Here is a 17854-nt window from a genome sequence, read left to right as displayed (position 1 = left end):
ACACGTGATCGATTTGATTTGATAGAGTGGGAGAGTAGTCACACCCGTATTTGTAAAATTGTGTTTGACATCTAGAGTGCAAGAGAACCGTGGGAATGCCCGTTATAGGCTACGCCTTAATGTGTGTATGCATATACTCCTACATGCACATGTGAAGTAGCCAGCTGAGCAAGGATAACGTGTACCCTCAAAATAATGAGGAAAAATTGCCATCCGCCTGTTCCTCGCCTGCTGATAGGGAAAAAAATTGCACGCCCGGCCCGACAAAACTTTACGAGCATATTTTTAATCGGCTGCTTGAATCATGATAAAATTGATATCGCAGGTTAACTGAAAAAGCTTGTCAGAATCTTATCTCTTAATAGAGTTTAATTTGGTCGTTGATGAAAGTGATTCCCCAAAACAATCACAGACAATATAACAATTATCATGCTAATGATACGATTACGTATACTACTTCCGCCCGCACAAGTTAAGTGCGGCGCCGCGCTGTGCGAACCAGTTCCGCGATGAGTACATACATGTACAGTCAACAGGACTTGTTGAAAGAAAATATGAGGGTACAGTGATTATTCAGTCGAATTCATGAATATTCATAATTCGCCGAGTTTGACACAAACGGCGGACAGGACCGGCAATGGCTTCCCTCGCTGAGATCCGGCAGTTCATGGATTTTGAACTGGTGAGTGTTCCACTCCAATATTCTCCCTTTAAAATCGGAGTACGACATTCATAAGCTAGTCATGGTCCTTCGTTTCGACAAACCCCGACGACTCAAATAACAACCCGCTTATTTAGCTACCATTCTTATACAAACATCCACTCTCTATTCACGTGTTAGAAACTCAATTGCAATATAATTATTATGTATTGATTATATTTATTTTGAAAAATCAATTTATCCTGGATCAACGTACGTGTCCTCTAGTCAAAAATATCGTTTGAAAAACTGCAAATGAATTGTGAACTTCATATTATAAGCAAATCGGTTACTTGTACGAGCTTGGTATTATTAATAGCCCTATATACATGGAATGATGGTTAGACCAACACATTATCTATTTATACCGTGTGAGTCGACGTACCACGAATAAACGTTGCCGATAGAAGATTAGACAGGTTTCAATAACAACCACGAAAGAAAGGGTTTTTTAATTAAATCTACATCGTTGGCCGACTCACAATCGGACCCTCATTTTCTCGAGGGTCTCTGTTTGCTTGCTTATAAAATTGCACAGCTGTCAGCAGTGAAGCTCAGCCCAGCGGCCGACAAGTATCCTGCGTGTTTCAGTTTAGTACTGCATAATGCATACTCAAATATTCCCTGGCATTTACATAAACCACCAGCATAACGTAAGCATCTATTGAATTTACAAATAAAAGTGGATCGCGACGTGTCGAAACATGACAACCACGGCGGCCGACATTACATGCATTATAGGCACCAACCTTAGTTTGCAAGCCAAGCAAGCTGTTACATCGTCAGTGTTTTTTTTCACATAATATATTGTTTGATGTAACAGATAAGAATAGCCCTGTTACATACATTCAGCTTTGACGTGAGACGGGTTATTTATTAATGAACGTGGGCTATGCACTACGCCACTGTACTAACAATCGGCCTTGCTGCGTGCACTTCCAGCAAAATACAGGGACACTTTACTGATGCAAATAAGATGAGATAAAGTACAAACAAATATACAATGATTGAACGACCTGACAGATCTATTTTGGCGACTGATAGCAATTCAGAACAGAAAATGTAATTTTGAAAGCAAGGCAATCGTCGGTTTAAATTAGAAACTGCTAAACTGATGCATGACACTAACGTCGTCGGTTAAAATAGATTGAAAAACATGACTAACAAACGCGCATGGTGGGCAGTCTGTCGCTCAGCGTTATAATTTAACACCCATCATTTTTTAAAAGAAAATCTTCCTATTTTTTAATGTTTGAATTGGAACAGACAGATTTATCGGAACAGAGGAGGCGGCGAAAGGGACCGTACACACTAGCATGGGTAGATATTCAGGCTACTGCCTTACCTCCACGGGAGAGATGTTGGGATAAGCTGAAACGGCTACGGGTAAAAGATGTCGCGCCGCCGAAGCCGAAGACGATTTTACACGGAGGTATGTAGCCTACCTGAAAATCTTGAGTCACTCAGTTTCATTATTTTTCAGCTATTTTATTTTCACCCCTGGCCATGCCCTTTGCAGAGTTTCACACACCGTTTGCCTGGCACAGCCACGTGTGACGAAGTATCGATGTACACCATAGACGCTCGGACAAAACGGATCCATCGTTAGCGTTATACTAGTAACCCTGCACTATTCGTCAAATAGACCAATGTCACGATATTGCCCGTCATTGTCAAAGTCAAAATGCCGACCTTGCATTGCTAATCTGTTCATAACAACATGCACCCAGTCTCTCTCTCTCTCTCTCTCTCTCTCTCTCTCTCTCTCTCTCTCTCTCTCTCTCTCTCTCTCTCTCTCTCTCTCTCTCTCTCTCTCTCTCTCTCTCTCTCTCTCTCTCTGCCGTAAGACAGAGACCTTGAGGGTACCTGGGCGAATATAACTAAATATACGCGTCGTTTCCGACTGTATATTGTTACAGTACGATTAGGAATATGTTTGCCAGTGCCCTTCACAAATCATCTAAATTAAATTTTAAAAATAACACGAGTAAAAGTTCTGGGACTCTTACTCGAGTCGTCATAAGTCTGGTTGTCACAGCAACATGTCAATTATATATTCACAGTATCTGGCTTGTCTGAACCCGGACGTATACTAGCCGTTATGGGATCAAGGTAAGCGACATTCTACAACCTGAAATCGATAACGAAAAAGTCAAAACTATTCAGGCCTTTTGGTATCCATGGGCCTCAATGTTAATATCAGTAACTTTTGTATGAAAGTCTATACAAACATCTGTGGAATAAGTATAATAAAATACAGTCAAATATTACAAAAAGTATAATATGTAAATTTGACAAATCATTTCGAGAGCGTGAGAAACTGTTTATAAAATGACCCTTGTGGGTTTCATACGTATACGTTTTGAAATGATACCTCTGTGCTGAGATTTCCCTATCATGTCCATTTCTCTAGTGGGTCTGGCAAAACAACCTTGTTGAACGTGTTGTCGGGTCGTCGACACCTTCAAGGTAACCTCTTCATCGAGGGTTCAGTAACTGCAAACGGAAACCCGGTCACTGCGGCCTTCTGCAAAAGGAACATCGCCTACGTTGAACAGGTTGATCTCTTCATCAATGCCATCACAGCGAGGGAACATTTGAACTTTCACGTAAGCTCATTCGTCAAGTAAATACATGCTCGCCGTTTGTAGACCATAACATATAGATGTTAACTTTAACATGTCAGTACTTTCGGGGTTTTTTAACGGAATGTGTGCCAAAATGTTACAAGTGTGTGCGTTATGTTTGGAAATGAAGCAGGATTTCACTATTTTACGCACCTTACGATGTCACGGCATTAGAGAAGGTTGTGTTTATCGTTACATTTCATAAGTCTCGCCTAGCTTTGAGCAGTATCAATTTAATTTGCTATCTTCAGCGGTGGCACTAATGACGATCGCTATTGTGAGTAAATTAAAATATTTCCTCAAACTTATATTATTACTTATTGCTTATTATTATCGTTGTTTTTGTTTTTGTTGTTTTTTGTTGTTGTTGTGGTCATCATTATCATCACCATCATCATCATACATCATCATCATCATCATCATCATCATCATCATCATCATCATCATCATCATCATCAACAACAACATCATACTATATGTAATCATCATCATCATCATCATCATCATCATCATCATCATCATCATCATCATCAACAACAACAACATCATACTATATGTAATAATCCCATAATCTTCATGTTCATTCAGTGATGTCTTGTTCTAAGTATTCGCGTCCCTTTAATTATAGGCAATATTACGTATGGATGCAGACACATCACCTAGGGTACGTGAAGAAAAGATAAATAAGGCACTAATCCAGCTAGGCCTTGGTGACGTTTCCGAGAGTCCGATAAAAGATTTATCGGGTGGTGAGAAAAAGCGATTGTCGTTTGCTACAGAGGTGAGCGTCAATGATAATATTGTCAAGTCAATGAAATAATTATGTGAATGCGCGGATAAAATTTATCTAGCACACATAAGCTCTGTGATAAACATGTGATTTTCTTGAATAATTGCGTCATTTTAGGTATTTCAAATCCATGCCATCATCACATGCAGATGTTAAAGTAGGGTTAATCTAAAATTTGGTGACGAAAGGGTTACAGTCTACAGTCAAAGATCATATTTTTAAAATAAATGGCTGATATAGTCCAACATTCTAATCTCGAAGACTTTTTTAACAAAATGACTATATTCCTCTTTTGTGTCTCAAAGTACTAATCTACACTTTTTTTAATCTTAGTGTAGTTACTGACAGAGCCCTACATCATGCTATGTGACGAGCCAACATGTGGTCTGGATTCGTTTATGGCTGACAACGTGATGAGAACACTGAAAGGACTGGCAGCTCAGGGCAAAACCATCATCACAACAGTTCATCAACCTCCCTCAGCCATGTATGATCTCTTCGACGAGTAAGGATTTTTTTGTGATCATAGCAGATATTTCCGTGTCGTCGCAAACACTGCAGAGCGACATTCATCTGTGTTTGTCTCATGTTCTCTTTTCTTTCAGTATTATTGCGTCCATATATTAAGTATTTGCATTGTGTTCTGTCGTATATGGATATTTTCACACATACAATAGTTCTACCCTCCCGAAAAAAATGACGCATTATGCTCTACGAATTCAGTAAGCCAAGGAGATCACGTGATGGCGGTACAAACAAACCCACGTGTAATATGGATATGCACTATTTCTGTGCGCGTTTGTGCACGTGGTTTTGTCTTTACCGTGGTTGATTCAAATTCCGGGTTTAACCTGTTCTGCGTTATGTTTTCTGGCCCATGGCTTTATTATTATTATATAAATCACAAAGACTCATTTTCCCTACCCCTATGTGTTTTCTTGCCACCTTTCTATCTGTCTGCCTGAAAATCAGGCCTACATTTTGTCCCTTACCCATCCATCCATTTTTCAACATTCAATCGGTCTTCTATGGCAGTGATTCTCTCTCTCTCTCTCTCTCTCTCTCTCTCTCTCTCTCTCTGTCTCTATCTCTGTCTCTCTCTCTCTCCTTCTCTCCTCTCTCTCTGTCTCTCTCTCTCTCTCTCTCTCTCTCTCTCTCTCTCTCTCTCTCTCTCTCTCTCTCTCTCTGACTCTAGATCTATGACTCTTTCTGTCTACCGGCCTGTCTGTATGTCTGTCTGCATCCATGATAGTATTTGCCAATCTCTCTACTTCTTTACAGAATATTTCTGATGGTTGACGGGAAATGTGCGTTCATGGGCCCATCAAACCACGCGATACAGTACTTCGCGGAGCGCGGTTTCCTCTGTCCGTATACCTTCTCTCCTCCAGATTTTTTCATCTTGCTGCTGTCAGTAGTGCCGGACCAGGAAGAAATCTGTAAACAGAGAATACAGGTACGTGCATAACGGGAATATACCTTAGGTACGTGCACAAAGGGATAGATCGACTCACGGTCCAGTGACGGCAAGTGCTCTTGTAATGATATGAGTTCTTGTTGTTGTCATATTAAGTCAAGCAGAGCTGATCACATACATGTAAGATTAACTTGTGTGTGGATCGTTAGGCCTATGTATATAGTACGCAAATATGGGATGAACCCAATATAGGTTGTCAATATGTAATAAAAGGGTAAATATTACATATCAATATTAGGTTCATTCTATTTAGTTTAATATATACGTATTGAATACGTAAAGGATGTTTTCTTGTCAAGGTAAAGGCGTTTTTTCTTTCAATCAAAAACATTTTTCATCCAAGCATTAAATTTTGTTAGTTTCATTTACCCATTTCTCATTGCAGGGTATCACAGATTCATACGAAAACTCGGTTATTAGGGCCGATTTAGACGGCAAAATTCAATTTTTGACTTCAACAGATGTTCCTGTGGAGGAAGAAAGTGAGCTTAAAGCTGTACTGTCTTCGTAAGTATTTATTGTTGTATATAGATGTGCCTATGGCTTGCTGAAGTCACCTTTCATTGTATTGTCAATCATTTTACCTAATGCACGTGAAGTTAACACGTTATCGTTTTAATTGTTTTTTTCAGCTATGTATTTAGTAAGATGTTAACAAAACATTAATCACACGATGTTAAATTCAAAACAGCAGAAGAAATCAATTTAGAAAGAGCACATTTTTGCACAACTTAAACTAACGTTTAGCGTCACTATGCCATGCCTTTGTCATTTAATCTTTTTACGGTTCCCGCACTCATAAAATAGGAAGCCATTTCCGCAGCTACTCCTTCTTCTAAAACGATATATCAAATACGCAAACTTGATATGTCATAAAAACATGATAAGTGTGTAGTTCTTAATTCGTTGAGGAATAACCTATATGAGGCAAAGGTGAAATGTGAACATTATCTTCGATAGTAACGAAATGAAATATTTTATTTTGGTCTTTTGTTTGATTTCTTGTTTGCTTGCTTGCAGTTACAAGTCATCCTGGTGGACGCAGTTTGCACTGTTGCTTCGCCGTAGCTGTCGTTCCGTCATACGTGATCAGGCGTCGCTCAAGACTCGTATACCAGCTCACATTCTGGCCGGCTTGTTCTTCGGCCTGTGTTACTTCGACCAGAGGAGTTCGGAAACGGTCAGAATATCACTGGATATCTGGCGCTTATGCTCATCCTTCCTGGCGTCTGAAACGGTGTTTTCAGTTGTACAGGTACGATGGAATCCGTGAACGAGGTTGTCCGCTGGTTGTAACATGCCTCGAAAGCGGCGGATTTAACTCTTGCCCAAGCTTTCCAGAAGGAAGTTTTCAACCATTTTCTCTCAAAATCAAGTTGAAATAAAAGTCGAGTGTCATAGTAAAATATGAGATTTATTTACATTTACAGAAACTTGAAATTCAAAATGATCATCAGCCCTGGCCATTAACTCTATGGGAAAATTAAGTTTTTCTAAAACTGCATTTAGTCTAATGGTTTTGAGCCCGACACAAGTGGTAGATCAGAAAAGTATGGTAAAAAGGAGTCTTATATCTGTTTTTCAGAGGTGCATTCAACCTCGAGTCAATTAAAATATAATATTTAGTCTATACTGATTGGATGTTTTCATGTCATATTACATGTGATGTCTAATATTTTACGTAAGCTCGTCTCGTTTAATCGCACATCTTCCCTTGAATCAATAATGTTTGGACTTTAGAAGCATTTTTGTGAGTTAGGCTTGCAAAGATTACTACCACATGCTTGCATTTAAATTTGCATCAGGTGTGTCAGTTTAAAAAAATTGTATGCAAAATTCCGGGTACTGTAATAATTAGAGTCTTCACTGCGGCATTACCAGCCGTGATTGTGATATTCATTTGATGAAATATGACATTTCTCACTGCTCAGCCTGAAATTCTACATTATCGTTATGATGGACTATCAACGACAACGCAGTCTTTCCAAACACAAAACTACGTTAAAACTTTCTTGTTTCTGTAATAAGTAGGAATCTTGCTAATGATTTGCGTTCAATGCTACAGATTCTACCACACGAGGTTCCAGTATTTCTACGGGAACATCACACCGGGATGTACAACACGGCAGCTTACTTCTTCTCAAGAGTCTTAGCTGAGGTAACTAAACAGAAATCGATCTTCACTGCCCCAGACTTGAAGATGAAACACGGAAAAAGAGAGATTTCTGAATTTATGCATTGTACTGCAACTGTCGTGTTCAACTCACAAGCGATAATTGATATAGTATCAATGGTTGTTGCCAAGAAAACAAGCCACCAAATAAAAAAGTGACGTTTCTCTGCACTACGTTAATGAGGTTGCAGCTAGGCGTGCTGACTCGAACATTCTATCGCAAAGATCAAATGAAGTGTACGCTTGTTTGTAATTTGCAGACTGCGCTGAGGACGTGACAGGTCTCTGATTTTATGGCGGTGAAATTCTATCAGTCTGACATGAGTGAACTCGGCAGCTTATTGTTAAAACATTTGCACTAGTGACCTACTTTTGGCCTGTGTATATCACTGTTTATTCTCAATGTAGCCTCGTTCAGTTCTACTCAGTGACTAAGTATGTCTGCGATGTCAAAACACTTGACTCAACGTCATTTTTAGGAGTCAATGACAACAATAATGTCCTAATTTCAAATGCAACGAGGTGTGCTTGTTTGTCTTTTGCTTGCTTTGTCGTTATTTTAAAAAGTAAACCTAGTAAACAAACGATTGTTATGGATTACTTTGTGAGCAGTTATAAGGACATATGAGGTGGCCCTTCACCATGGTTTCGAGGCGAACGTCTGATACAAAAATAAGATGGCGCATCTTGGCATTCATATTGCAATAAAATTGTCCCCGCCCTCTTATTTCGTCACTTTGTGGTGCAGTTACAATAAAATTTGTTTTTAATTTGATATTTCAGATACCATCGATATTCATATGTAAGGGATTGTACATTCTGGTCTCTTATTGGTTAGTTGGTAAGTGCAGACTTTCTGCAATTTGATTTGCTCGCTGAATGAACTTGACACACTGCATTGGCACGGGAATTATCAAGAGGGTTTTTCAAGTAATCAGTGCGCATGCGTGTAGTAGCGCATCGTGTTTTTGAAAAGAGCATATACGAGTATTTCACGTCAATTGTGATCATGCTGATAGGAGAAAATATTGAATAAGAACAAAATTAATGACTTTGGATGAGTTTTTATTTAGGTTATTCTTTCCTGTTGTGTTGTCACTGGCAGATATTTGCTAAAAGAATATTCCATTCCATTAAACGAGCATTCTAAATAATTATTATTGTGACATTGTGTCGTTTGTATTTTGCATTAAATTATGTTACTGCAAATATACTGCAGTGCTCTTGGGAATTGCCGTCTTCAGACTTTTTCAATTATTTATCGCATTTTGTAATCCATATTATATGTCTGAAAACAGCATATATTTTAATTGTAATTGTTTCTTACCGTTTAATTTGGTACAGCTGTTTGATCCAATATGTTCTCTGATGTTATTCTTTCAAGGTTTGTCACCAGACTTTGGCAGATTTCTGGGCTGTTGTGTCGTCACTTTGCTGACGTCTGGAGTCGGATTTGCCTTTGGTAAGCATATGTATATACCAGACTCTGTTATTTTATTACTCAAATGGTGCTTTCGGTTTTAAACGTACATATTAGCGGTTCCCGTTGGCCACGAAAGTTGCATCACTGTATCAAACAGATCCGATATTTCCCCGGTTGCTCGTTTCACCGATGCAATGCATCTTCGAGAACCAAAATATTGCAATCTTGGTTTAGTTTTGCCCGTCAAATTTTGTGTCAACAGTTGCCCTGGAAAATCATAGTATGAGATGTAAAGGAATTTGGCAAGGTAAACACCATGCAGTGATTTTTCATGTGTGAAGAAGGTACGATGTGCGCTAAACAGCGTTGTGATGAAGACGTTCAAAGAGTAAAACATACTTGAAACGTCACTTTTATCACATAGTGATGTCATGTCAATTTATGGTCACCGAATGCTTTCAGTGTTACACGTGTGGAAAATGCAGATTAGACGGAGGTCATTATCATATAATGGAAGGACGTCCCTGTCGTACTAGTATGTAACGTAATCGGTGTCTGGGGTCTCCCCTGTATTAAACGTACATGTATATCCACAGCTATATGATTAATGTACATTCTTTCCTCGTTTTCAGGCATGTTTGTTTCAATGACGAATGACAACATCACGGTTGTCTTGGCGATAGCACAATCAATACTCCTACCAATGATTATTGTTGGCGGTTTCTTTATCAAACCGGAGTGAGTATTTGCATTCATACTACGCGCTGGCTATTGAAGCTTTATGGTCGAATGCGCCTCGGGGACAGATAATCGGACGCTGAAACTAAACGTTCACAATACTTTTGGTCTACCACTTGTGGGGGCTAATTTTTAAACTCATAGAGTACATGAAGTTTTCACGGGCTTATTTTTTTGAAAATTGAAAATGTTATTATGTTATATTTTGAAAATGTTATTATATTATGTTAGCACAAGGACGGCAGCCATTTTGGATTTCAAATATTGGGTATTTTGTTTCTCAAGTACTTGATTTCGCGTGATGACTCCCTGATTTGTATTCTTGAAGTTGAGAGAGAGGGTGGTTTAAAGTTCCCTACGTCAAGTTTGAACAAAAGTTTAAGTTTGTCAATTTAGAGGCGAGTACTACCTTAATTTAGATTATATTACCATGACCTGCCTGTCGCATTTTGATTGGTCGAGCTGAACCACGTGACTGACCACAAATACACAGTAATGGTCTGTTTATATGCCCGTGAATATGAATAATAATATTAACAACTCAAAGTATCGTAACTTTACAGCTCAAGTGTAAATCATAATCAATCACGAAATAAAATGGAACTATATTTCCCTATTTGAGATACTTTTTTTTCTAATAATATCTCCGGATTTGCCAATATTTTACAGCGCGCGTGACAGTGCGTTGCGTATTGCTCAGTTCTGGGGCCCAGTTGTCGTTCGCTCCAAAAATTTTTGCAAATTTTGACGGTTTTATCCGGTTCGATGATAATATAATGGAAAAAAAGACTTCGCTCTGACCATTAACGTTTATTTATGGGCGCGCCGGGGCTCGAGGAAAGCCAGATTAACGGGCTCGGCAAGCCTCGCCCGTTAATTTTTGGCTTTCCTCTCGCCCTTGCCCATAAATAAGTTAATGGTCAGCGCGTCGCCCGTTAATTTTATATTTTTATCAAGACTTGGTTGGTTATGTGTACGATGGCCCCTGGCGATTTTTCAAAACAATAGGGAAAAATAGCTCTATTCCGGTATACGCATTCATAATGTGAATATTATGACAGACATTTCATTTTTAATGAGTTACCATTCATGATAGGAATGCCACATCCATAAAGGGCATTGGGCACTTGCCTGTCTGTGGAATTCTGCTGTCGAGTTGATGAGTGTACTGTCCGCAAACGGAACAGGCTTATAGTTCGTACCAGCATGTAATCGAATTTAGTCACATGACATTTATTAGTCTTCGCCATTCAAACGGCAATAATTGATTCTCGATCTGTGAGTAGCGTGACAATAGATAATAGAAATGCAATACAGCGCAATGTTCTTTTTTAATAGCTTAGACTGACCCCAATCGTTAATATCAGCCAAAAATAGGCCTTTACAAAATGCAATGAATAATAATTATATGGAGATGCATGGCCATAACAATTTCTTATGATTTCTGATCGTTATGATCTACTGACTATGTATCATGAATATTACGCCGATGGTTATTTGAATAGCTGGCACTTTTATCGATTCGCAATATTACTTTATTACATGTAGGCTTAGTTTTAACAATTTTATATAAAATTATATTTAATAAATCTAAAAATTCCAATTAAAATATTAACTAGGATTTTACCGATGGAAACGGTTTCCATGGCACACACTTATCACAGTTTGATCCACGATTCCGTCCTCTGAAGGTCATAAAATATTGCTTGATCTCCTGTTAGACAACAGGAGATCGGTCTCTCAGTTTAAATCATTTTTATAGAATCTCTCCGAGTCGAATTTCCCAGCATATCTGATGCCGTATAATCTCTGCTAACCAGTGGCACAGTATTTCTAAGCAAGTGAAGACACGTGTTACTAAATCAGCCATGCAGGCGAATAATAGGTTGCAATGTGTTACCTTTGTCTTTTTTTTAACACAAACCCGACTTTTGATTTGTCCACAGATCGATACCGTGGTACATGTATTGGCTAAAATACACCAGTTGGTTTTATTACGGATATGAACTGCTCAACATCAACGAGTGGAATGGGCGAGCTGAGCTGGACTGCAGCTCCGCTCACAAACCAAACTGCACAACGAGTGGTGAACTAGTCCTCAAGGCCCTCGGCTACAGCACGGTATGAAGGATTTATACCATAGACTGTTCGTTTTAAAGTTTTAGTTGGATAAGTGCAACATATTTGGGATGAAGCAGTTCCAGTTGAATTTATTATTCATATTAGAGTCTGTTGTTATAAGACAGTTATCCGTTCTGAACCAAATCTGCAAGATTTGATTAATGCAGAACATGGAATCGGTCATTTTCATGACCTAAATTTGATCATGTCATAAAGTGTTTTCGTTGGTATACGTCGGTTTATTAAAAAAAGACCAGGATGTGAGGTCATACAAGGGTCACGATAATAGCTTGAAATTTTCCAACTTTACTGTACAAATTGCAGCAAACTCTCACTTTGAAGGTGGCTTCCAAGGCATCGTAGAGGATGTATTAAATGTAATCATTACAGATTGATGATGTGTGATTATCTAAAATGAAAATAATATTAATGTATACATTACTTTTACCTTGCAGGACAACGTGCTGACCGATACGATGGCGCTGATTTGTTTATTCTTTGGTTACCTGTTTCTGGGATATCTAACGCTGCTGTACCGAGTGTCGTCACGCTACTGTATGCCAGCGAGATGTTCTCGCTGATTGGACAACTGCACTCTCGTCAGCCTCGTGCAGGATGGATCCCTTTTGAGTACACCGGTGCAAAAAAAAAGAAGCAAAGCGGCGTGACGTCATCGCGGAAGAGCAAGGCCTCGCTACTTACCAGCGTCACCGCGTTCCTGATAGGCGCTTTTGTTACCTCCGTGTTGCCATGCGCGTGATGACTGCACTGAACTGCAGCGCTGTCCCTTACATTGTGTTCTAACAACGATGATGGACGTAGAGAGCAAAATCACTTTTTAATTAGAAAGTGTGTGCTGCTAGTGAATCAAAGACACACATGCAAAAGAAAAGAAACATTCTAAAAGGTTTTCAGAGTCACTATCAGCTGTCGTGTCTATGCCTGCAAAATCCAGTTAAACATTCCATCACGGGACGATATGACAACCGAGTGCAAATGTCAAGATCAGACAATGCAAACACGTATTGTAAATAACAACATTTTGAAAGTTTTCAACCTGTTTTGTATTCATTTCAAAGAAGACAAAAACAACTCATGACAGATCCTCTTTTCTTACATTCGTCGTTTGCGAGCCGGCTATTAGTGACGTTAAATTGATATTTTTTCATGACTCGCCCGTGACCTAACATCCTGGTGTTTCTCATGTTTGATTCCATACGCTATCTGATTGACCTTCCTGTGAAGCCAGCTTCAGTCATCAAATTATGCGTTTAAGGCAGTATGCGCCTCGAAAGTGAAAGTATTCAACTTTTGTTCAAACTTTCCAAAAGGAAACTTCCAATCATTGTCTTACCAACTCAACAATACAAATCAGGGGTCACTGTGAAAAGTTTGGCACTACAGAAACAGATTACCTAACATTTACCGATATTTGAAATTATGAGTGGCCACCGTCCCTGTGTTAACTCTATGGAGAAAAATAAAATGTTCGCTTTTCGAAAGCCAACACGTTGAAAAAATTTCTTACTCCAAGAGCTATAAAATGACCCCTACCCACAAGTGGTAAAGTCCAAAATCTGTCCCACGACTTGCATTCTACCTATTCTAATATTTCCTCTTTGTAAGCAAATATTTGATTTTCGCTAACAGTAATATGTCAAATTTTAATATTTACATCACAAAGGTTACGTATGTCCGGAAAGAGTGTTTATGTCGCTCTTCCGAAGTCCAATATTATTCGTCAGTAAGAAGAATCATGTCTTATGTGTACAGAACATAAGGTGATTCATGCGAATAAGTGAGAGCGTATGTTCACAATTTTAACAGTGAAACCTTCTGATCGTAATTCGCAAAGGCACGTGAACAAAAAATGCACTTTTTGATACACTGTTCAGAATGTTCAGAATGTTAAGGTTTACTCTATGTATCGCCTATCAGCTTTCAGTTCTTTCACTGGCGGAATATAAAATGAATGACAGTTTTAATATTTCAACCACGACAATAGCCACGACAAGAATTCCAATTCCCAGCATCTACATAGTAGTGACCACACTCTAGTAATCATTTCTATGGCAAATGCGATATGCCCCAATTCATAGCCCAGTCAAAAGTCACATCGCCGCACTTTCATGCGGCATTTGTGGCCATTCCCTGCGGCTATCAACAAAGGTGGTACAATTATATCTGTATTTACGAGAGGAACACAGCTCTATACGAATTATAGATACTAAATGAAGATGTTTATTGAGAACCCGACTTGTTTGAAAGTCACCTATACCATATTATATTTACATGAGATGGGATATTTCTCTGCCACTTTGTAATTTGATATGCTTTCTTAATGTTAAGGACAATAAAGAGTGATTAAATGCTCTTCGATATTAATTTATCACACAGCTTTAAATTATTAAGGAGATCGATCGCCTTTGACCGTCAGATACGAAGAAAGTCGTCGGTAGCAGTTTTATGATATTTGTATTTCGTATCATGGCCCTTTTCTAAATGATTATATGATATGACATGTTATCTCAAGAATTTTGCCCTGCCATCATCTGATCAGGTGATACAGACATATAAATCAGACGCAAATGCCAATGGTGTGAGAGAAAATGTCATGCCATACTCCTTTCAGATAAAATGAATAGCGTCATACTGATGATAATTTGTGCGAGAGACACAGTTTTTTTTCTTCGATGTATACGAAGAAGTGAAACAATCACTTTTTACTTCGCTCGTTGAAATTTTGAGAAAATGACGTTCCATTGTAAAAGAGCGCAGATATTTGGATTCCAAAATCTAGTCGGCTCAAACCTACCATCATCTACAACTCAAGTGGTAGCGATGCTCCAACATAGTATGTGTAAACTGTGTTGGGTGAAAAGTAGATTTTCGATTTAACAAAAGCAAGAATTAAAAAAAACTCCTAAAATGAATCCTCACAATTCGTTGATCGCAGGACAACTGTAACATTTTAAGGGTTGGAATATTTGTCCTCTTGATACTGTCTGCGGCAAGGTCGATGGAACTCTGGAATTCAAATGCCATGCATCTACTGATAGGGAAGTCCTTCCACTGTTGTCCACTTTTCCGGCATCAGTTACTCTTCGGACGATAGTGCAAATAGTAAGATGCTCTCACCTTGATGTAGAAAATCAAGACGCTAAACATCAATCCACCTACGGCCGTGGCTGCCAAAATTGCCATATCTATCGCAAAGTTACCCTGTGTATGACAGAAAACGTAACACCATGAGACCGTTAAACTCACACCCGTTGTCATCATCTGATTATGTATCGTATTACTGAATTATACAGACAAGTTCAAATTTGTATATTGACGATCAATCTTCCGAACTATGAACTTGTTCTCGTAGCCATGTGCACTCTACGTGTGTGTATACTTGTCAACTAGTTCCCTGTCAAAAAAATCCTCAGTGTGTCAAGTTTTGATCATTTTGATATGGAGAAATTTGTTATGATGGGACAGTTGGAGTGAGCTTCAACTTCTCCACGACAAATGTTGTATTTCAGTCCCTTGTTCAATTTGATTTGTAGTAGGAAAAATATTTCAAAAAGGTAATAAACGAATCGTAACTATGCCTCAAGTGTAACTAAAATAAAGCATTTTCACTAAAGATAATTTATTAGACGTCTGTATCTCATTGATAAGGAGATTAGAGTAAGATCACAAATACATCCTTTTTAACCAATAAAAACAATCACACAGAAAACAGTCGGTTTTTTGTGCATAATCTTGCTTTCACCATTCGTTCCTGTTAAAATCCCCCAAGGAAAATCATTTACATTGAGCTGGTTCTATGATGATCATCAGGATTCTAATAGCACCATACCTCATCAAAGCCGTAGTATGACAAAACCTCTTTCCCACTAGCGATACAAAGGTGACTTTCTCCAATGTTACACTCTGTTCAAGCGAAAAAAAAGTAAGAAAATACATTATAGAATAATTACGAGAACCCTTTCTCTTTACTCCAAAACGATGAAGGAAGTATACTTTATTGAAAACATCACATAAAATCTTTAGCATAATATTAATCACCATAATCTAAGGAATGATTATCATGTATCGGACGACATTCTCCTTCACTATGTTTCTTATTCTTTTAACTTTTCTATATCATGTGATAAAAGGTTACGAACCTATGTAATCGATGTCCTTCCAAACAATAATGCATATGCATTCGTAAGCAAATGGGTAAATGGAGATGTAATAGACCCATATAAGAAACCACGGTACGGTCCTGCGAAAGAGATGTGGAGGGATTGTCACTAACACGACTGTATCGAGCAAATGCGTACAATCTACAAAACAAAGAACGAATTGGATATTTTATTTGAATATTCACTTGATCTGGTACCTCTTATGTGATCTGCATACTTGAATGGTTTATGAGGTAAGTATATAAGGCTGCAAGTTTTGAGAAGGTGGAAGGCACTGATAACTGTGCTTTGTATGTAAAGTAAAACATTAAAGTCTCTACGTAGCCATATATATATATATATATATATATATATATATATATATATATATATATATATATATATATATATATATATATATATATATATATATATACGTATGTAGTATATATGTATGTATGTATGTACATATACATAAACAAATACATTGATACATACTTGTACAGGGGTTGATAGATGTATAGATAAATAATTAAATAGATAAAAATATAGATATATATAGACAAACAAGCAAACAGAGTTACAGAGTTACAGAGTTACAGAGTTACAGAGAGATAGATAGATAGATAGAAGATAGATAGATAGATAGATAGATAGATAGATAGATAGATAGATAGATAGATTAGATAGATGTAATCTTACCCAGTCTTTAAGAAGAACCCTCCCATTAGGTAACACCCCAACATCCAGCTTTGGTAAACAAGTACGCTGTACTCGATCTTGAGAACGGTGCACCGAATCCTAGCCCTAGAGTACAACAGAGATATAGCAAGATGCAGACGAATAAAGTTGATTGTCTGGGGAACAGAAGAAGCATAATTCGTCGTCTGGTTAAAGGTGTACAGTCATCTTCAATCTAAATATGCCCATATATAGTCAAATGGGCGTTCTTTGGTATTCAAAATGCCCGTGCAGTTACCATGATAAGAAAAAATCTAACCAGTCACAGATTTTAAACGGGTGGCCGCTTTTCAAAAATAACGCCCTCACATGGGCATTTTGAAAACCAAGGAACGCTTCTTTGACCATATATGGGCATATTTAGATTGCAGGTGACTGTATACCTTAACGTTGAGGTTTAACTTGACTTCTGTCACTTGTCTTTGTGGTCTCTTATATAAAAAACGGCAGTGAAGCATTTACAGTGTTAAACTTACCTGAAAGGTAAAACACTATCGACATTACTACGATCACACCGACGAGTTTGAAGTAGACAAAAATATTACCAATACCTAAAAAATAGGATCAAACAAAACAATTTATCAACAGTTCATTTGCTCTTGATCCATTATCTGTTGCAAATGACTGTTACGGAATGTCGCTGAAGTTCAACAAACGAATTGTTTTCGTCCGCGATGGACCAAAACCCGAAAAGGTTGGGCCCTAGAAAGATCAATCTTGCGAGTTTAGATACAGTGCTTGTTCATATTGGTCAGAACTAAAATATCGACCTGATGGATCAAATAACTAAGTTTTTAAGCACCATCTCCTGGCTCAGGGATAATGCCTATTGATATTGGATGTGGCTGAGGCGGTGAATCCTTAGCAAAACATATGAGTGAGATGCTAAAAAAGATGGATGGGA

The 17854-nt window shown here is 38.2% G+C and overlaps 1 protein-coding gene across 1 annotated transcript; it reads left to right on the top strand.

Moving 5' to 3' along the window:
- The first annotated feature begins 507 nt into the window (after positions 1 to 507).
- LOC139140186 (protein white-like) lies at positions 508 to 14434 on the top strand. Its single transcript, XM_070709255.1, has 15 exons — positions 508 to 682; positions 1967 to 2132; positions 2764 to 2812; positions 3114 to 3309; positions 3956 to 4108; positions 4456 to 4622; positions 5399 to 5573; positions 5980 to 6101; positions 6615 to 6849; positions 7660 to 7752; positions 8551 to 8608; positions 9152 to 9229; positions 9823 to 9928; positions 11875 to 12049; positions 12505 to 14434. The coding sequence occupies exons 1-15, from the start codon at positions 638 to 640 to the stop codon at positions 12628 to 12630; spliced, it is 1944 nt and encodes a 647-aa protein (XP_070565356.1). The 5' UTR covers positions 508 to 637; the 3' UTR covers positions 12631 to 14434.
- Positions 14435 to 17854: the final 3420 nt, after the last annotated feature.

This window comes from Ptychodera flava, chromosome 9 (assembly GCF_041260155.1).
Source record: "Ptychodera flava strain L36383 chromosome 9, AS_Pfla_20210202, whole genome shotgun sequence".
In the NCBI taxonomy this organism is placed as follows: domain Eukaryota; kingdom Metazoa; phylum Hemichordata; class Enteropneusta; family Ptychoderidae; genus Ptychodera; species Ptychodera flava.
Note: the sequence above shows the minus strand (reverse complement) of the source record. Positions and strands in the feature narration are given on the sequence as shown.

Bases quoted from the DNA above. Each gene is read 5' to 3' on its own strand.
- LOC139140186 (XM_070709255.1), top strand. From the start codon at position 638: ATGGCTTCCCTCGCTGAGATCCGGCAGTTCATGGATTTTGAACTG. The intron at 2,813-3,113 runs GTAAGCGACATT...CCATTTCTCTAG, and splicing joins CTAGCCGTTATGGGATCAAG to TGGGTCTGGCAAAACAACCT. The intron at 4,623-5,398 runs GTAAGGATTTTT...ACTTCTTTACAG, and splicing joins ATGTATGATCTCTTCGACGA to AATATTTCTGATGGTTGACG.